The following is a 22,665-nucleotide window of genomic DNA, read 5'->3' as shown; positions in this document are numbered from 1 at the left end:
TTTATAGCAAGTTCACTTGGTGCCAAGCCCTGACCATGAAGCTATTCAGAGTGTGTACACTCCACTCAGCAGCAAGAGTCCTGTGTTTCACTGCAGCATTATTACTGTTGTTTGATCATGGGATGTGACCCCCAGACTCCAGTGGGGATGTCACATCCTGGCTGGATACATGCTCTATGTCACCTTCCTCAAACTTGAAAAATTCTGAATTCCAAAACACATCTGACTCTGAGGCTTTCGGTCAAGGAACTGTGAGCTTGTGTTATTATTATTTCCATTTTCTGGATGAAGAAACTGAGGCTCAGAGAGGATTGTCTCGGTAAATGGGATCAAGCAGGTAAGGCATTTAGTGAGGTGTTTACTTATACAATAAGTGCTTAATAAGTACTAGAATTACTTATACAGTAACTGCTTAATAAGCATTAGGGTTCGCACTACGCAGGGGGTGCAGGGTAGGGGTGAGGGGTAGGTGTAGTTGAGGGGTGATACATGGGGAGTGTGAGGTGTGGGCTCAGGCCTGGGGTCACCTCCAGATCTGGGATGAAGGGAGGAGCCTGGCTGAGCGGGCAGGACCCTAGCAAGGGGTGGGCAATAGAATTGGGTCCCATGGCTCAAAGTTGTCTGCCTGCTCAGAGGCTGACTCTGGGACCAACCCAGGGCTTTGGGCTTCTCCAGTGACATTCCTCACATGCCTTCGGCAGCCAGCCCACCCCACCCTGCTTGTAGCCCAGGCCTGGGACTGAGCCCCCACTGCCCCCACAGCTAGGCAGGAAGGTCTGAGCACTGCATGGTCCCCAGGGCGGCTGCAGCTGCCCAGGGCCAGGCTCCAGGCATGTGGGGATGGAGTGAGCTCACCCCATCAAAATCCAGAGACGGTACGGGGGCGGGGAGACAAAAGAGCTACTGCCTGCCCACCTGCCTCCCTGCCACGGTCAACACGGGCTCTGCCTCCGTGCCCCTTCCCCTGCTTCCTGCCGAGGAACCAGCAGACAATGTGACCCATGGTCCCCAAATCTCTGGGGAGGGATCTGAACCCAGACAAGGTCCCCGTCCCCCTCTGCCAGGATACAGGCTCCTAGGTAACCCCAAAACAAGTGCTTCCCCTATTCAGCTGCAACCCAGGCCCCAGATACAGGATCAAGGTGCCCTGCCCCACCCCCAGGCCACCCAGTGCCCTGTCCACAGGCGACAGACAGCACAGGGGAAGGAATCTGTTGGGGCAGCACTTTGTTGTACAAACTGCCAGGGGCGGGAGAACCCGACACAAAGGCCAAAAGGCCTTTAATCCCCTGGCAGTCTGAGAGGGGCGCCGGGCCGGAAGGGAGGTGGCCACAGCCTCCTCTGGCATGCCTGTGCTGCCCGTGCCACTCGGGAGGCCTGCCAGCTTCTCACACGGAGGCCCCCAAGGTGGCAGGAACTTCGCCAGCCAGTCAGCCAGGAGGAATATGGAGCCCCCCAAACAAGGAGAGGGTCCAACATGCATCCAGGGCTTCTTTGTGCCAGGGGCTGAGCTAAGGTCTTCACAAGGCTTACGTCACTCAGATCCACCACAACCTCACAAGGGAGACACTGGACGCATCCTCATTTCATAGATAAGGAAACCAGGCTCAGAGAGGTACCGTTGCCTGACCCAGGTCACACAGCAGAGGCAATGGGAATGGAGTCTGAAACCAGGACTCCCCTCTGCTGGGTTCATGCTTCTGTATTTGGCTAGCTCAGAGGCACAGCTCCCAGCAGCGCCCTGCTTCTGACCTCTGACCCCTGCCCTCTGTAAGCTCATATCAAGGCCTGCAACCTGGAAAAGCTGCATTCCATCCAGGGCTTTTCGGAGCGCTGGGGCAGGTCAGGGCCTTCAGCGGAGGCCCAGAGGGCGGGAAGCGGGGGTCTGGAGTTTCTAGTCCCAGCTCAGCCCCACACTCACCATGTTGCCTTGGATAAGCCCCGGCCTCCTTTATCTTTTAGCTAACTTTAGTGAGTCCCTACTGTATGCACTGGGCATCCACACCCACCATCTCAGTCCATGCGAACAACACGCAGAAGGCAGTGACTTTGATCTGTTTTGAGCACTGCTGCAACCCCAAACAGAAAACACACAGTAGGTACTAATAAATCTGCGGACTCACGGACAAACCAGATAAATGAACCTGCCCAACAGTCCTGAGGTGGAAATTAACCCACCTGACAGAAGAAAGCGAACTTCAGAAGGAGACCTGCCCGAGATTACACAGCTTGAAAGCGCCAGAATTACCTCTAGTCCTCAGTTCCCATTAATACAACAGAGGCCATAACACTTCATCCAAAGGGAAGGAGGGGACTAGGTCACAGGAGCCCTGAAATCCATTCTAAGACACCCCCTGTCTTTGCATAACAATCCCTCCCAGACTTAGTTCTCTCCGCTATGAAATGGGAGCAAAAGGCCGGGCATGGTGGCTCACACCTGTAGTCCTAGAACTTTGGGAGGCAGAGGCAGTCAGATCACCTGAGGCCAGGAGTTCGAGACTAGCCTGGCCAACATGGTGAAACCCCATCTCTACTAAATTACAAAAATTATCTGGGCATGGTGGCACATATCTACAATCCCAGCTACTCTGGAGGCTGAGGCAGGAGAATCGCTTGAACCCAGGAGGCAGAGATTGCAGTGAGCCGAGATCGTACCACTGCACTCTAGCCTGGGCAACAAGAGTGAAACTCCATCTCAAAAAATAACTAAATAAAATAAAATAAAATAAAAATAAATAAAATGGAAGCAAAAAAAAAGGTCCCTGCTTTGCCTCCTTCCTGGGGCTACTGGGAGAGGCAAGTGTGAGGCAGTGACCTCTTTGAGAGGCATAGTCCCAAGCTCTGAATCTGCCTGGCCATTCTCCAGGCAGGCCCCAGGTGGTCTCTGCCTTGGAGGCTCCTATGACATCGCTAGGGGTGGGTACCCAACCTGGTCTGGCACTGACCAGGCGGGGGACTGGCGAGAACACTTGACCTCCAGCCAGTGGGGCAGAGCAGGCTGTGCTGTCAGACACCCCCAAGTCCAGGCCACCCTGGCCACATTCTAGATGGGGGGCTTCAGCTTCCTCATCAGTAAAAAAAGGTAGAATCGATCAGATCTGTCCCATTCGGTTCAATTCAAGTCACTTCAACCTTGACTTACTGGGTACCTATTATGTGCTGGGCCTGGGGGACAAAACATGAAATGGACAGACACAGAACTCCATGTTCCTGGGGGACACAGGCCACAGAACCACATGCTGGCAACACCATGCGAGGAGAGTGCTGAAAGGGAAGGATAGGGGCTGGCAGAGACCAGGGGAGGGTCCCCTCACTTAGGGAGGTGGCTGGGAGGCTGGGGAAGATTTCCAGAAGAAATGCTAACTCAGCTGGGGCCTGAGAGATTACTTCGCCTAAGTAAAGTGGAGAAATGTGGACCAGGTGAAGGGGAGGGCACACGCTGAGGCCAGGGCCAGAGAGGGCAGGGCACGTTTGCGGGGCAGAAAGAAGCCTGGTGCAGCGGGACACGTGTGTGAGTGGCAGAGGAGTCAGAGGGTGGCACGAGTGGGCTTTTCCATTTAAAAACGCCGTCCTTCAGTTGTGCTGCTGACCCAGTGCTAGTCACAGAGGCCAAGTCTCCCCTGTCCCCACAAAGTCCCTGCACTCTCCTCCGTCCGCCACAGACAACCCAAGACTGGGTCTCCCTTGGTGGCTGAATGAGCTGCCTGCCAACTTACAGGGAACCAGGAAGCCACTGGGAAATGCCCTTGCCTCACCCATGTGCCAGGTGTGGCCAAGGCAGTGGGGGTGGCCCAAGCGGGAACAGCTTCTGCCTGGGCTGCCCAGCAAGAAGGTCCCTGGGGGTTGAACACTATCCGCCAGGCACCTCGGCTGCCGGCAGCACCTGCAGCGTTCACGTGCCAGCCTCCTGCAAAAAGCCTGGCTTGGTTCTCAGGTTCTCCAGCTCCCAGCTGCCCTGCTGCCCTGGCATGTCTGTGGGGCTTCAAAGGCACACCAACCTGGTTGGGCCTGCCCATACCCTCCTGGGTCACTGCCCACAGATTTCATGAATGCCCCTTGCACAGTGCCAGGACTATGGAAGGATGGGCGGAACTTTCCACAAAGTTATGTTGCCATAAGACACCACTAACAACCACGGCCATTTCCTGAACCTGTCAGGTTAGGACTTCCCATGACTCCTGACTCACCAAAGGGTGAGAGGAAAGCCCTTATCATGGCCAACCAGGTTCTATGTAATCTGTCTACACACACACCCACATAAACATACACACACACACACACAAACACACACACACGCCCCACTCCAATCTCTTTTGCTACTGTGCTCACCCAACTCCCTGCCTTCTAAAATAGCCACATGCATCCCCTCAATAGTCCTCAAACACACAAAGCCCCCTGCCTGGGACACTGTCCCCACATATTCCATCACTCGCTCCCCTTCTTCTAGTTTTTGCTCAAATGTCACCTTTCAGCTGGGCACGGTAGGTGGCTCTCACGCCTATAATCTCAGCACTTTGGGAGGCCAAGGCGGGTGGATCACCAGAGGTCAGGAGTTCGAGACCAGCCTGGCCAACATGGTGAAACCCCCTCTCTATTAAAAATACATAACTTAGCCTGGTGTGGTGGCAGGTGCCTGTAATCCCAGCTACTTGGGAGGCTGAGGCAGGAGAATCACTTGAACCCAGGAGGCGGAGGTTGCAGTCAGCCAAGATCATGCCATTGCACTCCAGCCTGGGCAACAAAAGCGAAAATCCATCTAAAAAAAAACCAAAAAACTGTTGAATTAATTAATGAAGACTGAGGCAGGAGGATTACCTGAGGCCAGGCATTCGAGACCAGCCTGGACAACATAGTGAGACCCTGTCTCTACAAAAAAATTAAAAATCAGCCTGTTGCGGTGGTGCACACCTGTAGTCCCAGCTACTTAGGAGGCTGAGGCAGGAGGACTGATTGAGCCGGGAGTTTGAGGCTGCAGTGAGCTATGACTGCACGACTGTACTCCAGTCTGGACAACAGAGTGAGACCCTGTCTCTAAAAACAATTAAGTAGTTGATTAATTAACGGGGTTTATAAGTGAGGAGGCTGAGGCTCAGAGAGCTGACTTGCCCATAGTCACAGGATTAGAACCTAAGACCCCTGGCTCCACACCCGGAAGGAACTCCGTACCACCCGGTCCCACTGATGATGCCTGGGACTTTCCTGCTAGGAAGCCCGTCTCCAGGGCGACAAGAGGCTGCCCATGGTCACTGAGGAGCATCCCGGAGGGGTGGGTGGGGGGCCTCGGAGGCAAGTAGGGGCCAGAGCTCTGGCTCCAGGGCCTTGCGCAACACAGCCAGACAGCCAGGTCTCAGTGACTCCACTCAGCGCTTGCTCCCGTGGGCATCGGCAACAGGAAAAAACAGGCTGGAACGGCGGCCCGGCAGCTGTGGCCAAGGAGGTCGGCTCCCCTGCCCCCAGGCCAGGCTTTCCTCATCTGCTGTATGGAAGGAGAGGAAAGGGCAGACAGGGCCAAGCCCATGGCTGAGATAGGCCTGTGGACAGCAGAGCTAGAAATCAGAGCAAGGGGTCCTCGTCCTGAAGCGCCCCGCGTCTGCTTTATTCATGATAACGTCCTTTCCCGGACACAAAAACTGGGATGGGAATACGCGCGGGGAAGACAAACACATCTGGGAAAGGCTGGTTACACAAAGCTGAGCTGCCTCCCTAAGTCCTAAATGGCTGAAGCAACATGATGGGGCTGGGGGACTGGAGGGGACCTCACGTGCAACTATTTAGCGTTTCCCAAAGTTGCTTAACTTGGAACCCTTTATTTATGCAAAGTTCACTAGGCTAGGGTTCCACAGAACACACTTTGGGAACATCATGCCAACCATTCCACTTTTCCCTGAAGCTAGCCTTAAGTAAGATTTTAGATGTAAGATATGCTCCCCAGTACCCAGGGGCTTTGTAAGGGAGGCTCTTCAAGAAGATAAGAAAAGCCGCGAGTCCCCATGGAAGGAAAAGCAGGCTGGCGGCAGGCTAGCTGGTGGTAGGAGGGGTGTGTTCTCTCTTCTCAGGGTGATTGACATCTGTCACCTGAGAAATCCAAACACAGCCTGAGCCTTCCCTCCCTGGCCATCAGCCTGCTCTCTCAGGGGGTGAGTCCTGTCGGAGGTGAAAGAGAAGGTCGTCCAGCACCCAGTCATTCCTGGTCTGCAGGGACCCTCCAGAAAGTCTGGAGCTACCTGTGCCCCAGAGAGAAATAGAGCTTCATTCCGGGCCGAGTGCAGAGACCGGGGTAGGGGTTCACTCCCAGGGCTGGGGACCATGCAGGCGAGGGGGTGCTGGTGCTCTTCAGGGCAGGGACTGAGAACAGGGCTCCCAGCCAGCTCTGTTCTCTTGGGCGAGTCCCTTCCCTTCTCTGGGCCTCAGACTCCCCTCTGTCTGATGACGAAGCAACCCTAGGTCGCGGCTCTCCAGTCCATCCTCAGCAGCCTCAGGGCCACTCTGGACAGGGGTGAGGTGGAAGCGGGGCACCGTTAAGAGTTTGGGCCCCTTCCCAAACACTCACTTTCATCAAAACACAACCAATTTTTTTTTTAAAACAGGGTTCTGCTCTGTCGCCCAGGCTAGAGGGCAGTGGACCTCCTCAGAGCCTCCTAGGCTCAAGATATCCTCCTGCGTCAGCCTTCCAAGTAGCTGAGAGTATAGTGGTACATCACCACATCTGGCTAATTTATTTTTTGTAGAGATGGGGTCTCGGTGTGTTGCCCAGGCTGGTCTTGAATTCCTGGTCTCAAGAGATCCTTCTGCTTCAGCCTCCTAAAGTGCTGGGATTACAGGCATGAGCCACTGTGCCTGGCCACAAATCCACCCCTTTCCTTTTTATATTCTCACCTTCTACATAAATATCTGGTTCAGCCCTTGATTAGCTGTGAGGTCATGAGCAAGTCATTTCTCCTCTCTGTGCCTCCATTTCCTCGTCTGTAAAATGGGCACAATCATTCATAGTAATAGTATCTATCTCATAGGGCTATTGTGAGGATTAAATACAAATGTAAAATGCTACAAACAACACAGCACATGGTGAATGTTCTGTAAGTGTTTGCTGTGATTATTACTGTTATTATGATTAAAATAAGGGTTTCACTGCTTAGCGAGTTTGAAAGCCATCAACTTAAATGATCCCAAAGCTTCCGCTGGCTTCGATATTTTAGAGCACTGACACTCTAAAACATTAGGATTCTAAAATTCTAGGCTGTGTCCCACCCGCAAAGGGAACAGGGCTAAAGGAGGGGATTACAAAGTCAGGACAGGCTGGGTGCAGTGGCTCATGCCTGTAATCCCAGCACTTTGGAAGGCTGAGGCTAGTGGATCACCTGAGGTCAGGAGTTCGAGACCAACCTGGCCAACATGGTGAAACCCCGACTCTACTAAAAAATACAAAAATTAGCCAGGCCTGGTGGCACATGCCTGTAATCCCAGCTACTTGGGAGGCTGAGGCAGGAGAATCACTTGAACCCGGGAGGTGGAGGTTGCAGCGAGCCAAGATGGTGCCATTGCACTCCAGCCTGGGCGACAGAGTGATCCCCTCCTTTAGCCCTCCTCATTATTCATTTACACCTCCCCTCTTGCCCTGTTCCAAAAAGGCTGCAGCGAGGTTACAAAGATGTGCACTTAACAGTCAAGAAAATATTAACTAAAGATACGGAAATATCTTTAGTTTTATTGTTATTTAGTTATTTAGCTTCCACTGGCTTTGATATTTTAGAGCACTGACACTGTACAACATTAGGATTCTAAAATTCTCGGCTGTGTCCCACCCGCAAAGGGAACAGGGCTAAAGGAGGGGATTACATTTTATTAACTAAAGATATGTAAGAAAAACTCAGGCAGGGCAGGCAGATGGAGCTTGGAGTGAGGCAAGCAGACAGAGAGCACATGCTGAATCCCAGAGATCTAGGAAAGGGACAACTCATGTGGCCCTGAGCTTGCCAGCAGCCAATGGGAAGAAGGAAACCTGACCGGTCCCTAGATTCCATGTCTCATAATGTAAAAACAAACCAGTTGCTTAGAAAAAGCACAACTATTTCTGATACTGAGAGCAGGGAATGCCCCAAGGGACAGGCTTGTCTGGCACCCTTCTCTGCCTCATCAGTGGGGTTGGCATCCCCTCAGAGTCTGCTGACCATGACCCTTTGAAGCTGAAGCCAGGGGCAGAGGCTACAGTGATCAAAGATTCAGGGAGCTGGGATGGCAGTCCAGGCAGTACCCCAGCAACCTCACCCCAGCAGCCTTGGTCTGGGCAAGATTACCCATCACTCTCCAAGCCCGAACACAGCCAGTGCCTAAAATAGCTAGAGCAGGAGACAGTGCCAGGAGGCCCTGGCAAGGGCCTGGGCTAGGCCCACCTACAGGAGGACCCAGTGGGCCAATGCACACATACCTCTGGTGCACAAAGAGGCACCTTCAGTCGGCCATGGAGCTGTCCCTGGGAGTCCCCCACCCACCAGGCTCCCCCCTCAGCTGCACGTTGCTCACGCAGAACTTGAGCTGCTGCTCCACCCTTCCCACAAAGCAGGCCTTCCTGCCTGAGCCAGACTGGAAAAGCCTTCCACAGAAATGCCACCGCACCATATAGGGAAGTGCCTGAAGACCTCCCCGCCCCACCTCCAGAATCTGCCAGCATCAGCCCCCTCAGGATCCTCCACGGCGATGCTGGTTCCTCCCTGGGTCCCCCAGCTGCAGAACAACACAATGGGGGCTATTCTGGGCTGCCCAGGGTATTTAAAGCTCTGGCTGGGCCCTCCTCCCTGGGGAACAAAAGGCCTTGCCCTCCTTAAGACCTTCCTGAAATTGTTCCTGCCCAGACTGTGGTGGCTGCGTCCTGTACTGTTCCCCACCTCTCCTGCCAGACCCTGAGGCCCTGTAAGATTCAGCGTAAAATGCCTCCTCCAGGACGCCCACAGGGCTGCCTCCCGTGCTCAGCAGCACTGCCTGAGACCCTCAGAAAAGCTGGGTCCTGGCCCAACTCCGCCATCGATCTTCTCTGGTCCCAGTTTTCTCATCTGCAAAACGTGGATGTGAATCCCAGTGTGTGAAAGCCCTCCAGAGGCTTCCATGGTTAGGATGAGCAGTGTCTCTCCAGACACCTTGTGAAGCAGAATATAAGCGGGAACGGGAAGTGGTCTGTTTTGTCACTGCCTTTTTCTAGCACCTGGCACACAGTAGGTGCCAAATCAATATTTACTGACTGATACAAATATTTGTGGAATGTGTCTGTAGCCTCCGTAGAACTACCCAGAATGCCAGGCACACAGGTGGCTAATACCCTCGATGGTAACATTGCCAGCTCTCAGCTTGAGCACAAAGAACACATCAAGCCTTATGCTAAGTACTTGACGTTAATTATCTCATTTAATTTGCTCAACAATTCCAAGAGGTCGGTACCATTATCTTATTTCACAAGCAAGAAAATGGGAGTTCCAGCCCAGGTGGTTAAGCAGCTCGCCTGAGGTCCTAACTGGCTGGTTAAGCAGCTCGCCTGAGGTCCTAAATGGCCAAGCTGGGAGTCAAGCCCAGGAGCCCTGAAGCCCCCAGCATCCTGCGCAAATGCACTTTGAAGAAAGGCAGTCGGAGAGCACTGGGTGGGGAGCCAGGAGCCTGAAGTCAGCCACTAAGCTGTGTGACTTCAAGCAAGTTGCTTGGCCTCTCTGAATCAGTTTACTCTTCCGTAAAAACAAGGGCATGAATTCCTATTCTTCAGGTCGTTGGTAGGATCAAAGGAACCAAAGGATGTGACTCTGTCTCCCACATTAGCCCCAGCCCCTCCCCAGGGGCAGCAGCTGTGAAGGATGGTGGGAAGATGTGCTGGGAGGAGGGGGCTACCCAGAGCTGGCTCGGGAACAAAGCTCTGCAGCTGCTGACAACAGCTGGGGAGAGCTCTGGGCCTGGCCCAAGCAGGGGGAGAAGGGGCAGGCTGGGAAGTCACCTCTGGCCCTCCTCTGTCACCCTTCCCTGCTGACAGCTGCTGAGGCCTCGGGGCCAAGGGTCCCAGAGCAAGCAGGGAGTGGGGGTGTGGAGGGGGCGGGCGGGCTGGCTGGGGTCATCTCAGTCCTCATGCTGTCAACTGCTAAAGCCTCAGGGTGCCTGGCCCCGCTGTCCCATCGTGCAGCCCTTTACCCAGTTCCCTGGGAAGCCTGGGTGGAGAGGCCGGAGCAAAGGTCTGGGGCTGAACATGCCTTAACTGGAGCCTGGCCTACTCCAGGGCCCCCGTGGGGAGGTGCAGGGCCGGGAGGGAGGGGGTCCTGAAGAGGCTTGCAGTTTCCCTGGTGCACAGCCCCATTACAGGCCCTTCAGGAAATGTCCCTGGAGGCTGTGAACTTGGCCCACCCCAGCTCATCTCAGCCCCCTCAGCTGCTGGCCAGCCCAGCTCCACTCCCAGTTCGGTGCCAAGCCTTTCCAGCCCGCTCCATCCAGCCCACGCAGCTCTCTCTCCTCTGAACTCTCACATACCCATAATTATAACTGACCATACTTTCCAAAGCAGAAATCAAGAAACCACTGAACAAAAGGATTTCTGGGCTACTTCTGAGTGTCAGAGGCAGCCTGGGAGATGTAGTTTGGATGCAGAGGTATTCAAATCTCCGAGACACGTTGATAGTTTTTTGGGATGACTACTATATTTATCATATTTTATTAATAAATCAAAGCCATCCTAGGAGATGTGTGCTGGGCACATGCCACCCCATACCACTGTTAACTGTTGACTGGACACTTTAGCCTGGCAACTTCCTAGCTGTGTGGCCCTGGGCAAATCACTTGACCTCTCTGAGCCTCTGTTTCTTCATCTGTAGAATGGGAATAAACATGACCCCTTTACAAGGCTGCTGTAAGAATTCCACAGGACAACCAAAGTGCTAATGTCGGGCACTTATGAGGTGTAAGTACCACTTCTTCCTTTTCTCCCAGGACTATCCACCCAAGAACTCACACACCAAGCGAGTGAGCTCTCCAAAGACCCCTGGGGAGAATGAGACACAGGAGAGACCTGCCTGCAAAAGGTTCCAATGCATTCCTGGATCCTGCACTGTCCGAGCTGGGAGGGATCACCTAGCCCAACACCCTCGTTTATCAGACGGGGAAACCAAGTCCCAGAGAAGGGAAGTGAGCATGTTATGGGGAACCAACCAGACTTAGAGGGCCTGGGTTCAATCCTGTCTCTGACACTTCTGGCTGCTGGGTGACTTTATCACTCTGAGCCTCATTTTTGTGCCTCCCATACCCCCATAATGCTGGATTAATAATTACGGCTGGGTGCAGTGGCTTGCGTCTGTAACTCCAGCACTTTGGGAGGCTGAAGCGGGTGGATCACTTAAGATCAGGAGTTTGATACCAGCCCGGCCAACATGGTGAAAACCTCATCTCCACTAAAAACATAAAAAGTAGCAGAGCATGGTGGCACGCGCCTATAATCTCAGTTACTCGGGGAGCTGAGGCAGGAGAATCACTTGAACCCGGGAGGCGGAGGTTGCAGTGATCTGTGATTGCACCACTGCACTCCGGCCTGGGCGAAAGAGTGAGGCTCATCTCAAAAAAAAAAAAAAAAAAAAGCTGGATTATGTATGCAGAGTGTTAAGAACGGTGCTTTAGGGCAGCTGTGAGAAGAGAAAGGAGCCTCCCAGCAACTTGATGGCAGAGGCAGATCCAGGACCCAGCCTCTTGGTTCCTAACACAGGGTCATTTTACCTTTCACGAAGCCACCTCCTCCTCTCCTTGGGCAAGGATTCTCAAAGGCTAGGACAAGGGGCTACAGAGATGAGGCCTCTGGGAGGGTGGCAATGGGCTAGGACTTTGTGGGGGTGCTAATCAGGGCCGGAGCCCTCAGTCTTAACCTCTGGCACCCAGAGCTGGTCCCTCCAGCCTGTCTTCAAGCCCCAGTCAGACAGGCCCAGTCTAGGAAATGGCAGGAAGGGCTGGCAAGCGAGGGATGCGTGTCCTTGGCAGGAGAACGCGACATCACAGGGACTCGGGTTACCGGAAATGGTAAATCTCCCCACTGCCTGTCACCTCCGACCAGGAATGTCTGCTGCCCCAGGGAACATCCTGTCCACCTGCCCTCAGACAGCCTAGGGATGGCCAGGAACCTGGACCCACTCTCTGCTCCCTGCCCCACCCCCAAGCCTCAGGTTAGCTGCCGGGTCCCCCCAGCCAAAGGGTACCTGTCATTCTGGGGCAGTGAGCCTGGCTGTAACTAACTGACTAATCCCAGGGAAGGAGCCATCCTAGGAAATGTGTGTTGGGCACGGGGAAGAAGGGGAAGGCTAGAAGGGGAAACCCCCAAAAGATTGAGAGTTACCCCCAAATCTGATCCATCCAATCCCATCATACGTGGATTCTGAGTCCCTAGTTTGGATGAAGGCTCTGATCTCGTTAACCCAACACAGGAGGCAGTACAGTGTGAGCTCTGGGTGGGACTAACCCGGCCGGAGGCCTGGCTCTGCCACTTGCCAGCTGGGTGGCTCTGGGCAAGGCACTGCAGCACCTTCCACCCTCATCTCTAATACATAAGTGACAGCAGCCTGTGACAGGAACCTGTGAAATTCGTGGCGCTAAGCTGTGAGTCATTTGGCCCAGGACCTGATGGGTAGAGAGGGCCCAGTAAACAGTGGCTATTAGGTATTGGGAAGTATTAGAAAGAGAAGGGGAAAAAAACAGTAATCGTTATAGGAACAGGTACTATGAGCCACACAATATTCTCTGCCCTTGATGGGGCTGACCTTCTAGTAGGAGACAGATGGACCATAAATTAATACCCCAAATATACATGTCAAATGGTGAGAGCGCTGAAAAGAAAGCACAGCAGGGTGAGGGGACGGGGAGTGGCCCGTTGAGAGTTGCTATTTCCCTGGGTACGGAGGGTGACGCTGACAGAGTAAGTCAGGTACATGCTTAGAGGAAGAGCACCCAGGCACCAGGAGCAGTGCCTATAAAGACCCCAGAGGCAGGAGGATCCTCAGAATGTTTTGGAAGCAGCCAGGAGGCTGGTTATCTAACCCCCATGACTGCCCTGAGAGCTAGGTGTAATTGTCTCTATCCCCCGGAGGAGAATCTGGCAGGGCCAGGATCCGACCCTCCACAGCCAGGTGTCCAGATCCGACTCTCCTCAGAGCTCCCATGGGGAGCGGCAGAAAGGGAGAAAAGCGCAGGTGTCTGAGTCCAAGCTCTGATTCTTCCAGGGACTGGTCATGTGATCTCAGACCAGCTGCATCTCCTTGTAGGGCCTCAATGTCCTTGTCACTCATGGGCTAGACATGTCTGTTTCATCCACTTCGCAGATGATGTGCCCAAAAGGAAGGGGAGGAGAAAGTATGGTGCTGGGAGGTGACCTTGAGCTTCTCTGGCATCTCAGGCCAAAGTTCCTCCCCAGGCAGGTGTGAATGCCAGGTGCAGATCCTGCCCCCCGAACCACCCAGAGCAACGACCTGCCTGACCCCCAAGAGCTCACATCCTGCCTATGCCTGCCTGGGCCTTGTCCCACTCAGCACCCAGAGCCCAGCCACAGCCACAGCCTCTGTCCTGCACTCTGGTTCTGGGTGTCAGACATGCCCCTCACCCCAGGGCCCAGCCCAGGACCAGCTCCTTGTGTTCCTGACCAGGTGGAGGGTCCATGATTGGCTTTTGTTACCAAGGGTGCCAAAGCGGGCCAGCCCTCACGGGCACCCAGCCAGATCCCGGGGCCCAGCCAAGTGCAAACAGCACGCTTGGCGCCCTGATACGGGCGCGTTAGAGCGGGCAGGCTGCCCACTGCCCCCGTCACAACAAACCATCATCTCCGCCCCCCTGAGGGGCCCAGGCAGCCGGCACCTCTGCTGGGAGCTGGGGACTAGGGACTGCCAGGGGAGGCCTCCTCCCCCTCTCCCACTGGGAATGGGTAGTGGGAATTTCAGAGCCTGGACATGGAGATTCCAGATGCCAGCAGCTGAAAGGGCAGATACGCAGACAGGCTGCAGGGAGCACGTGGGAAAATGACAGGGGCAGAGGAGCTGGATGAAGGCAAGTCACGGAGTTTTTAACATTATGGGTGGGGTCAGGCAAAGGGAGAGTGAGAGGCTGCTGAGAAGAAAGCAGGAAGGGCCCAGCAGAGAGAGGAGCAGCAAGAAGAACCAATGAGAGTCGGAACGGTTCAATATGGGACAGGGGACCAGCGATAATAACCACAGCAACTCCTTCCAGCAATACCCAGCAATTAACATAAACAGCGCTTCCGACAGAACTTTCTGGTGCAATGGAAATGTTGCGTGCCTGCACTCATCCAGTAAGATAGCTACTGAGCACCTCAAATACGGCTAGTGCCACCAAGAAACTGAATTTTTGCTGGGCATGGTGGCTCACACCTATAATCCCAGCACTTTGGGAGGCCGAGGTGGGCAGATCACCTGAGGTCAGGAGTTCAAGATCAGCCTGGTCAACATGGTAAAACCACATCTCTACTAAAAATAAAATTAGCTAGGCATGGTGGCGGGTGCCTGTAATCTCAGCTACTAGGGAGGCTGAGGCAGGAGAATTGCTTGAACCCAGGAGGCAGAGGTTGCAGTGAGCTGAGATCACACCACTGCACGCCAGCCTGGGTGACAGAGCAAGGCTACACCTCAAAAAAGAAAAGAAAAAAAAAAAGGCCTGGCATTGTGACTCACGCCTGTAATCCAGCACTTTGGAAGGCAGAGGCGGGCAGATCATGAGGTCAGGAGTTGGAGACTAGTCTGGCCAACATAGTGAAACCCCGTCTCTACTAAAAATACAAAAAATTTGGCCGGGTGCGGTGGCTCACGTCTGTAATCCCAGCACTTGGGAGGCCGAGGCGGGTGGATCACAAGTTCAGGAGATCGAGACCATCTTGGCTAACACGGTGAAACCCCCATCTCTACTAGTAACACAAAAATAAAATTAGTAGAGCATGGTGTTGCGTGCCTGTAGTCCCAGCTACTTGGGAGGCGGAGGCAGGAGAATGACATGAAGCTGGGAGGCGGAACTTGCAGTGAGCTGAGATTGTGCCACTCTACTCCAGCCTGGGCGACAGAGCGAGACTCCATCTTAGAAAAAATAATAATAATAATAAATAAATAATACAAAAAATTTGCTGGTGTGGTGGTGTGTGTCTGTAATCCCCGCTACTCCAGAGGCTGAGGCAGGAGAATTGCGAGAACCCAGGAGGCAGATGTTGCAATGAGCCGAGATCACGCCATTGCACTCCAGCCCAGGCGAAAGTGCGAGACTCTGTCTCAAAAAAAAAAAAAAAAAAAAAAAAAAAGAGAAACTGAATTTTTATTTAAAACTTTATTTAATTTTAAATTTTGCATGAAATAGTCATGTGTGACTAGCAGTTACCATATCAGACAGTGCAGATTATGCCATAATTGATCCTAGGTCAAGCCTGGAGGTGGAGCTATCTCCATTTTACAAAGGAGGAAACTGAGGTTTGCCAAGGCTGCATAGCTGTAGGCCGCAGAGGCAAAATCAGAACCAGGCCTGGCCCTGCCACAGGGCTCCCCACCCACGGTTATTGTCAACGCTGGAAACAGCTAACGGAAATCGAACATGTGTGGTGATAAGGCTGCCTCGTTAATCAAGACATTAAGTCTGTCTGCTTTTGGCCTGAATTCTGTCAGCTACACCAGTTATCACACACTGACCAGAAGTTCTGACCGCCTGTTTACAAAGGTCTTTGATTTTTTGACACTAAGAAAGGGCAGAATGGCTGGGCGCGGTGGCACATGCCTGTAATCCTAGCACTTCGGGAGGCTGAGACAGGTGAATTGCTTGAGCCCAAGAAGCTTGGGACCAGCCTCAGCAGCACGGCAAGACCCCATCTCCATGAAAAACACAAAAATCAGCCAAGTGTGGTGGTGTGTGCCTGTGGTCCCAGCTACTCGGGAGGCTGAGATGGGAGGATCACTTGAGTCCAGGAGGTCAAGGCTGCAGTGGGCCATGATCATGCCACTGTATTCCAGCCTGGGTGACAGAGCAAGATCCTGTCTCAAAAATAAATAAATAAATAAATAAATAAGACAGGGCAGAATGGGGATGGAATAATCCCAGCTGGTCGAGAAGCCATGTCTTTAAGAACACCAGGAATCTTCAATGGTCAAAAAGCTGGGCTTGGCCTTCTCCACCTGGCTACCCTGACCCTATCAGCCCCCTGAGGCTCCTAAGAACTGGGCGACACCCACTCAGGGTAACACAGGGCACATCTGCCTGCCTCTAGGCCTTTAGTCAAGCAGTTCCCTCTTCCTGGAATGCTGTTCCCCATGCCCCTCCAGCTAATCTATCCATCTTTCAAGGCCCACTCAATCACCACCTCCATAATAAAGACTTTTTGGAACCCCTATAAAGACATCCTTCTCCCTACAAGTATGTGGATTTAATTTGTACCTCAAAACACTAGAGATTCAGTCTTAAATCATAATCACTTGAGTTAATGTCTCTTCTCTCCTATTGGAACCAAAGCTCCTTGGGGACAGACACCAAGTTTTTTTCATCTTTTAAACATAAATATATACATATATATAAAACCTTTAGATACTTCCTAATGTCCAGCAGCTAGGGGATAACAAACAAATACTATGTTGAACTGAATGATAATATTGGCTTATAAGTTTGGGGACTCAATTTCTTATGGCTCTTCCCGAGTCTCCTGTGATCCCAGGATAGGAGTCCAGACCCTTCTCTTCTCTGAACTTCAATGTGTACCTCTGTAAAAGGGGGACAATAGGCCGGGCGCGGTGGCTCACGTCTGTAATCCCAGCACTTTGGGAGGCCGAGGCACGCGGATCACCTGAAGTCAGGAGTTCGAGACCAGCCTGGCCAACATAATAAAACCCTGTCTCTACTAAAAATACAAAAGTTAGCAGGGTGTGGGGGTGCACACCTGTAGTCCCAGCTTCTTGGGAGGCTGAGGCAGGAGAATCACTTGAACTTGGGAGGAGGAGGTTGCAGTGAGCCAAGATGGTGCCACTGCACTCCAGTCTGGGCAACAAAGTGAGACTCTGCGGGGGGGGGAGAAAAAAAGGAGGGGTGGGACAATAACAGTACCTACCTTATTGGAAGATTATTTGTACTTACTATATTTATTTAACACTGTGTGCCGGGTACTTGACAAACATTGAGTTATCTTCATAACAACCCCACAAGATCCGTATTATTATTACTATCCTCATTTTATATAGGAGGGAAGTGATGGTGAAATTAAATAGATCAAAGAGCTAATGCAACTCAAGTGCTCAGTATAGTGTGTGGCACATGCTAGCTACTAAATAAACTGTATTAACAGTTGTGGAGTTTTTTTCTGAATAATAAAGGTCTACAGAATTAGGGGAAATTGAGGAGACTTCCCCAGGGCTGAGCACATAGTCAGCGTTCTCCAAATATTTGCTGCTAGACTGTATCTGTCCCAGATGTACCAGTGATAGGTGGGGGGGACCCTAACTAAGCCCAGCGCCGCCCCTCTCTGACTCCCCTCCCCACTGGGCTCCTCCCCTCTCCTCTGATCTATAGAGCAATGGCTGCTCCCTGTCCCACAGGCCATGTCAGTAGAGAACCTCTTTCCAGCCCCCATCTTTCCCCAGACAAGCAGCATGGAACGACTTTGGGGAGATGACCTTTGTCCGGCTGTGCCGAGACTGCAGGTGAAAGGAGACAAGAAAGTGTGATTAACACTCAAAGGGGCTGGGGGCGGTGACTCACGCCTGTAATCCCAACACTTTGAGCGGCCAAGGCTGGCGGATCACCTGAGGTCAGGAGTTCGAGACCAGCCTGGCCAACATGGTGAAACCCTGTCTCTACTAAAAATACAAAAATTAGCTGGGCGTGGTGGCGGGCACCTGTAATCCTAGCTACCTGGGAGGCTGAGGTAGGAGAATTGCTTGAACCTGGGAGGCAGAGGTTGCAGTGACCCAAGATTACACCATTGCACTTCAGCCTGGGGGACAGAGCAAGACCCTGTCTCAAAAAAAAAAAAAAAGAAAAAAGAAAAAAAAAGTCTCAAAAGCAGGTAATACTCTCAACTTTCTCCAGTCCTGTCAGGGATTTTGACACCCTATTCTTCGCTGAACCCCCACCTGGACCAAAAAAAGGGAAGAGGGGAAGAATCTGGGAAGAGTATGATCATTGACGGAGTTTCTATGGCGGTCATCTCTCCAGGGGCGGTTTTCAGGATGAAATGAGACAGCAGACGGAAAGCAGCCCTTCTCCAACTTTGACAAGCACATGAGTCACTTGGAGATCTGGTCGGCATGCAGATTCTGAGTCAGTAGGTCCAAGGGGGGCCAGAAACTCTGCATTTCTGACAAGATCCCAGCTGAGGCCCGGGCTGCTAGTGTCTAGACCACCCTTGGAGCTATAAGGACATAAAGGGATGACTGCCACGCAGTAGGCCCTCCATAAAAGTGAGCTATGCCTTTGTTTCTTGTGATTTGATCTATAAGAAACTCTCCTAAGGGAATGGTGTGAGCCTGGGAGGCGGAGGTTGCAGTGAGCCGAGATCGCGCCACTGCACTCCAGCCTGGGTGACAGAGCAAGACTCGGTCTCAAAAAAAAAAAAAAAAAAAAAAAAAAAACTCTCCTAAGGGACTGGAACTGTTTTTTCTTTTCTGAGACAGTCTTGCTCTGTTGCTCAGGCTGGAGTGCAGTGGCACAACCTTGGCTCATTGTAACCTCCGCCTCCCGGGTTCAAGCGATTCTCCTGCCTCAGCCTCCCAAGTAGCTGGGATTACAGGCGTGCACCATCACACCCAGCTAATTTTCATATTTTTAGCAGAGATGAGGTTTCACCATGTTGGCCAGGCTGGTCTCAAACTCCTGGCCTCAAGTGATCCGCTGGCTTTGGCCTCCCAAAGTGCTGGGATCACAGGTGGCTGGACTGTTTTTCTACTGCTGCTAATACTGAGGTCCAGTGACGTTGAGGGGTTTTGCCCAAGCACAGAAGGCTAGAAAGAGGCAGAGGCAGGATTCAAGGCCAAGTCTGCCAAGCCATCCTTCTCATGCATCACGCCACCCTAAACCCCACCCGCCTCGAGTAGCAGCCACAGGCGTGGAGCTGAAGACACCCCAGCCCTGCCCCACATGCCAGTCACTGGATCCTTGCTGGGTCAGTCAGGCCTCCGGGCAGAGGCCCAGGCTCTCTAAAAAGAGGCCTTGGGCCATCACTTTCACTCCACTAGCAGCTGCTTCCAGTGGTTCCCCCCACATCGCCTTATAAAGTGGCCCAAGCTGCTCTTTTCCATGCTGCAGTTTAATTTTATATGGAGTGAACTGACCGTCCTCTCCGCAGCCTCAGCCCGACTGCTTCACACATTCCTGTTGGAGCAACATTACCTAATTTAACCATAGCCCCTGCTCTCTGGGACTCTCAAAATAGCAGCCGCCAGGAGGGGAAAATGCCCTAATGTTATCAAAATAAAACAGTTCTCCCTCCTCCCCCACTCTTGGCCTTCGCCAGCCGCAGGACCCAGCCCAAGGAGGAATCCAGGCTGAGAGGTCTAAGGTGGGCCCAGCGTGCCTGAAATCTCTGCTAAGCCCCTGTTCTCTTCATCCTTCCAGCCCTTTCCTACATGCCCTCTTCAAACATGTGTCTGGGATCTGCCTATGCCTCCTCACCCGCCCCCCCACTCCTCCCCCTGCAAATCTTCCAGCTCATCCCCAACGGCCACTGTCGCCCTGGTTACCCAAGACAAGATTCAATTTCCCTTTCTACTAATAACAAAAACTATGATGGTAATATAACAATTGCTGCCATTCCCCAGGTATTAATTGTGAACTAAATACCTCCCTCCCAGTGGCTTGCTGCCATTGCAAAGTAGGGATTAGCATTCTCTTCTTTCAGATAAGGAAGCAGCCCCTTAGAAAGGTAAAGTGACTTGCCCAAGGTCATACAGCCCAGAACTGGCAGAGTTGGGGGGTTGGAAGCCAAGACCAGCTGCCCCAAAGAGGCTAATCATCACACCAGGACTACTGTGCAGGGTCTGAGCCTGGGAGAGGAAGAGTGCAGGATTTTCTGAGCTAGAAGGGGCTTGCTTGCCTCGTGTATTATTGCAGGGTCTGTTCATACAGCTGCCACCAAACCACAGGGCCTGTTATTATACCAGAGTTCACATTGCACCTAGATCCTGTGGGCCCTAAGACTGTCCCCAGGACCCCAGGTGCACAAGCAGCCTGTCAATATGTGACTCCAAGCCCCTGCTTCCCTGCCCCACGCACCCCAGAGCAGGCTGCCACATTAAAGCAGGGAACACTGGACTACTGACATACCTCGGGTGCAACCAGTGGTTAAGGGGGCTGGGAGGGCCCCCTCCTCTGCTCTCCCACTCACCCAGAGTAATCATTAACCAGGGCAGAGCCAGCGCGGACAGCAGGCAGAAGCCCGGGCTGCGGCACCCCCAGCATCCGCTTCTCCCCACTGAGTGCCTCCTGGGGCCACTTCTGTAGCCCAGCTGGCCTGGTGAGGCCTCTGGCAGTGGAGAGGGAAACCTTGGACCACCGGCTGTCCAGGAAGGCTCAACCTGCTATCCCAAAGGAAGGTCCCTGAGGGCATTGACAGAGCCTTCAGCCCCCTGCACTCACACCCCTTCCCATCTTGCTCCCCTCCCAACATTATGAAGATCCCGTAAGAAAACAGTGTTGGACGAGAGGATGGACTCTGGGACTTAGGGCCTTCCCATAGCACGGGTGAGGTGGCAGGTGGGGTTGCAGGGAGACACACAATAGAACCGAGATGCAGAGGTTTATCTAGGACCAAGTACCAGGGGCCCTCTCGAAGGAGGAAAAATAAAATCACAAAATAATAGCTCCTGTTATTTATCAACTGCCTATTCTGGCTATAGGCTATTTATATGATCTCTAATCTTCACCAAAACCCTGCAATGTAGGAATTGCCATTCCCACCTGACAGAGGAGGCTCAGAAAGGTGAACCCACCAGCCCAGGGTCACACAGCAATAAGTGATGAAGCTAGGACAGGTCTCAGGACTATGCCTCCTGCCCACGACACTGTCCCAAAGTACAACCTGCAGAATGAAACGGTGCAGAATTGACGGACGGGAGCTAACAGCCACAGCAAGGAGGCTCTGGGCTCTTTTCTGGGCTGTCTGAAGCCTTTCAGCTCCTTAGCCAGGGTCCTCCTGGTCTTTCTAAAACCAAGTGTCCTGGGCTTAGAAACCCCAACTATGAGAGGGCAGCGGAGGGAGCAGGAGAGAGGCCTGTTGCTAGAGAGGGCGCATCCCCCCCAATTTGAAGCACCAAGTAAAGGTGGCCCCTGGGGCTTCTAGTACCTGTCAGGGCACAAGGTGGTTCTTCTGGGAGATGAGGGGGAAGTGTAGGGGGAAGGAGGAAGCACCTGAAGCCAACGTGAGGTGGGGCCTCTTGGAGGAAGGTGGCCCTGCCTAAAACCCCCCTGCCTAGGAGGCCACAGTCCTCCCAGCTAGAGAATTCCCTTCAATTGCTCAGGTGAAACCAGAGGTGGGGCCCAGGCCGACTGAAAGCTTTGATCTTATCACACATTCCTGCCCCAGCCATCCCTGTCCCCCCTCCTCGACCCCTACCAGGGAGGTGGGAAGCCAGACTGACTTAATTAACCCTTTCCTCCCATTTCCTCCCATGTCCTCAAGTGGAATCCAGGCTTGAGCTGACCTGTTTCCCCCATCCCGCCCCCACCCCCACCCCAGGAGTTAGGGAGAGAAAAAAAAGGGAGGAAAGTGAAAAGCAGGCACCCCAAGACTGCATCCCTCATTTAATCCACTCAATGCCAGGGAACCCCAAACCTAGGCTCTGTGGGCAGCTTCCATTTCTCCTAAATGAAAATAACCAGACACAGCCGGGCACAGTGGCTCACACCTGTAATCCCAGCACTTTGGGAGGCTGAGGCAGGCGGATCACCTGAGGTCAGAAGTTCGAGACCAGCCTGACTAACATGGTGAAACCCCATCTCTACTAAAAACACAAACATTAGCCGGGCCTAATGGTGGGCACCTGTAATCCCAGCTACTCGGGAGGCCTGAGGCAGGAGAATCGCTTGAACCTGGGAGGTGGAGGTTGCAGTGAGCAGAGATCATGCCATTGCACTTCAGCCTGGGTGACAAAGCAAGACTATGTCTCAAAAAAATAAAATAAAATAACCAGACTCAACATAAATAGCCCTCGCTATTTTGCACATCCATGAGCTCATCTGAGACTCATAATAAAATTGGCCTGCTCTTCTCTCTGCTGCTGTGGGCCCTCCCCCTGCCCTCACCCAGGGGAGCTGGCCCCCAGGTCCTCTCCTCCCACAGGCTCATTGCAAGGGAAACAGACTCACCAATGGGTGCTGAGACCAAGTCACAAAGACTCGAGAGATCTCCCAGATCTTCCCTAGCCCAGAGCCTGGCACTTGGGAGCTGGGGTTATGCCTCCGTCTCCCAGATGAGAAGTAGCTCAGAGAGCAGGGAACAGCCAGGCACAGAGGAAGGTGGAAGCTGCCTGCAGCGTTACCAGATCTACTGGAAGAAATTGGAGGCATGGTCCCTACTACTCTCTGGATGCCTTGGATCTTGTCGGAGAGGCAGGATTTGTAAGCTGTATGTGTCCAACACAACTCAAAGTCCAGACAATAGCAGAGCGTCAGGGGAAGGAATCAATGGCATCAATGAAGGAAGATATG

At 52.9% G+C, this 22,665-nt stretch overlaps 1 protein-coding gene across 1 annotated transcript in view; it reads right to left on the bottom strand.

Moving 5' to 3' along the window:
• HSPG2 (heparan sulfate proteoglycan 2) overlaps positions 1-22,665 on the bottom strand; it is a 142,339-nt gene that overhangs the window by 82,448 nt on the left and 37,226 nt on the right. Inside the window, exons 3-6 of the mRNA XM_011990146.1 lie at positions 20,345-20,482; positions 8,650-8,721; positions 8,490-8,545; positions 8,266-8,390 (exon numbers count right to left, since the gene is read on the bottom strand). Of these exons, the coding sequence (XP_011845536.1) occupies positions 8,266-8,390; positions 8,490-8,545; positions 8,650-8,721; positions 20,345-20,482 (391 nt within the window). The remainder of the gene's footprint in view (positions 1-8,265; positions 8,391-8,489; positions 8,546-8,649; positions 8,722-20,344; positions 20,483-22,665) is intronic.

Source organism: Mandrillus leucophaeus, unplaced genomic scaffold (genome assembly GCF_000951045.1).
Source record: "Mandrillus leucophaeus isolate KB7577 unplaced genomic scaffold, Mleu.le_1.0 Scaffold370, whole genome shotgun sequence".
NCBI classification, from domain to species: Eukaryota; Metazoa; Chordata; class Mammalia; order Primates; family Cercopithecidae; genus Mandrillus; species Mandrillus leucophaeus.
Note: the sequence above shows the minus strand (reverse complement) of the source record. Positions and strands in the feature narration are given on the sequence as shown.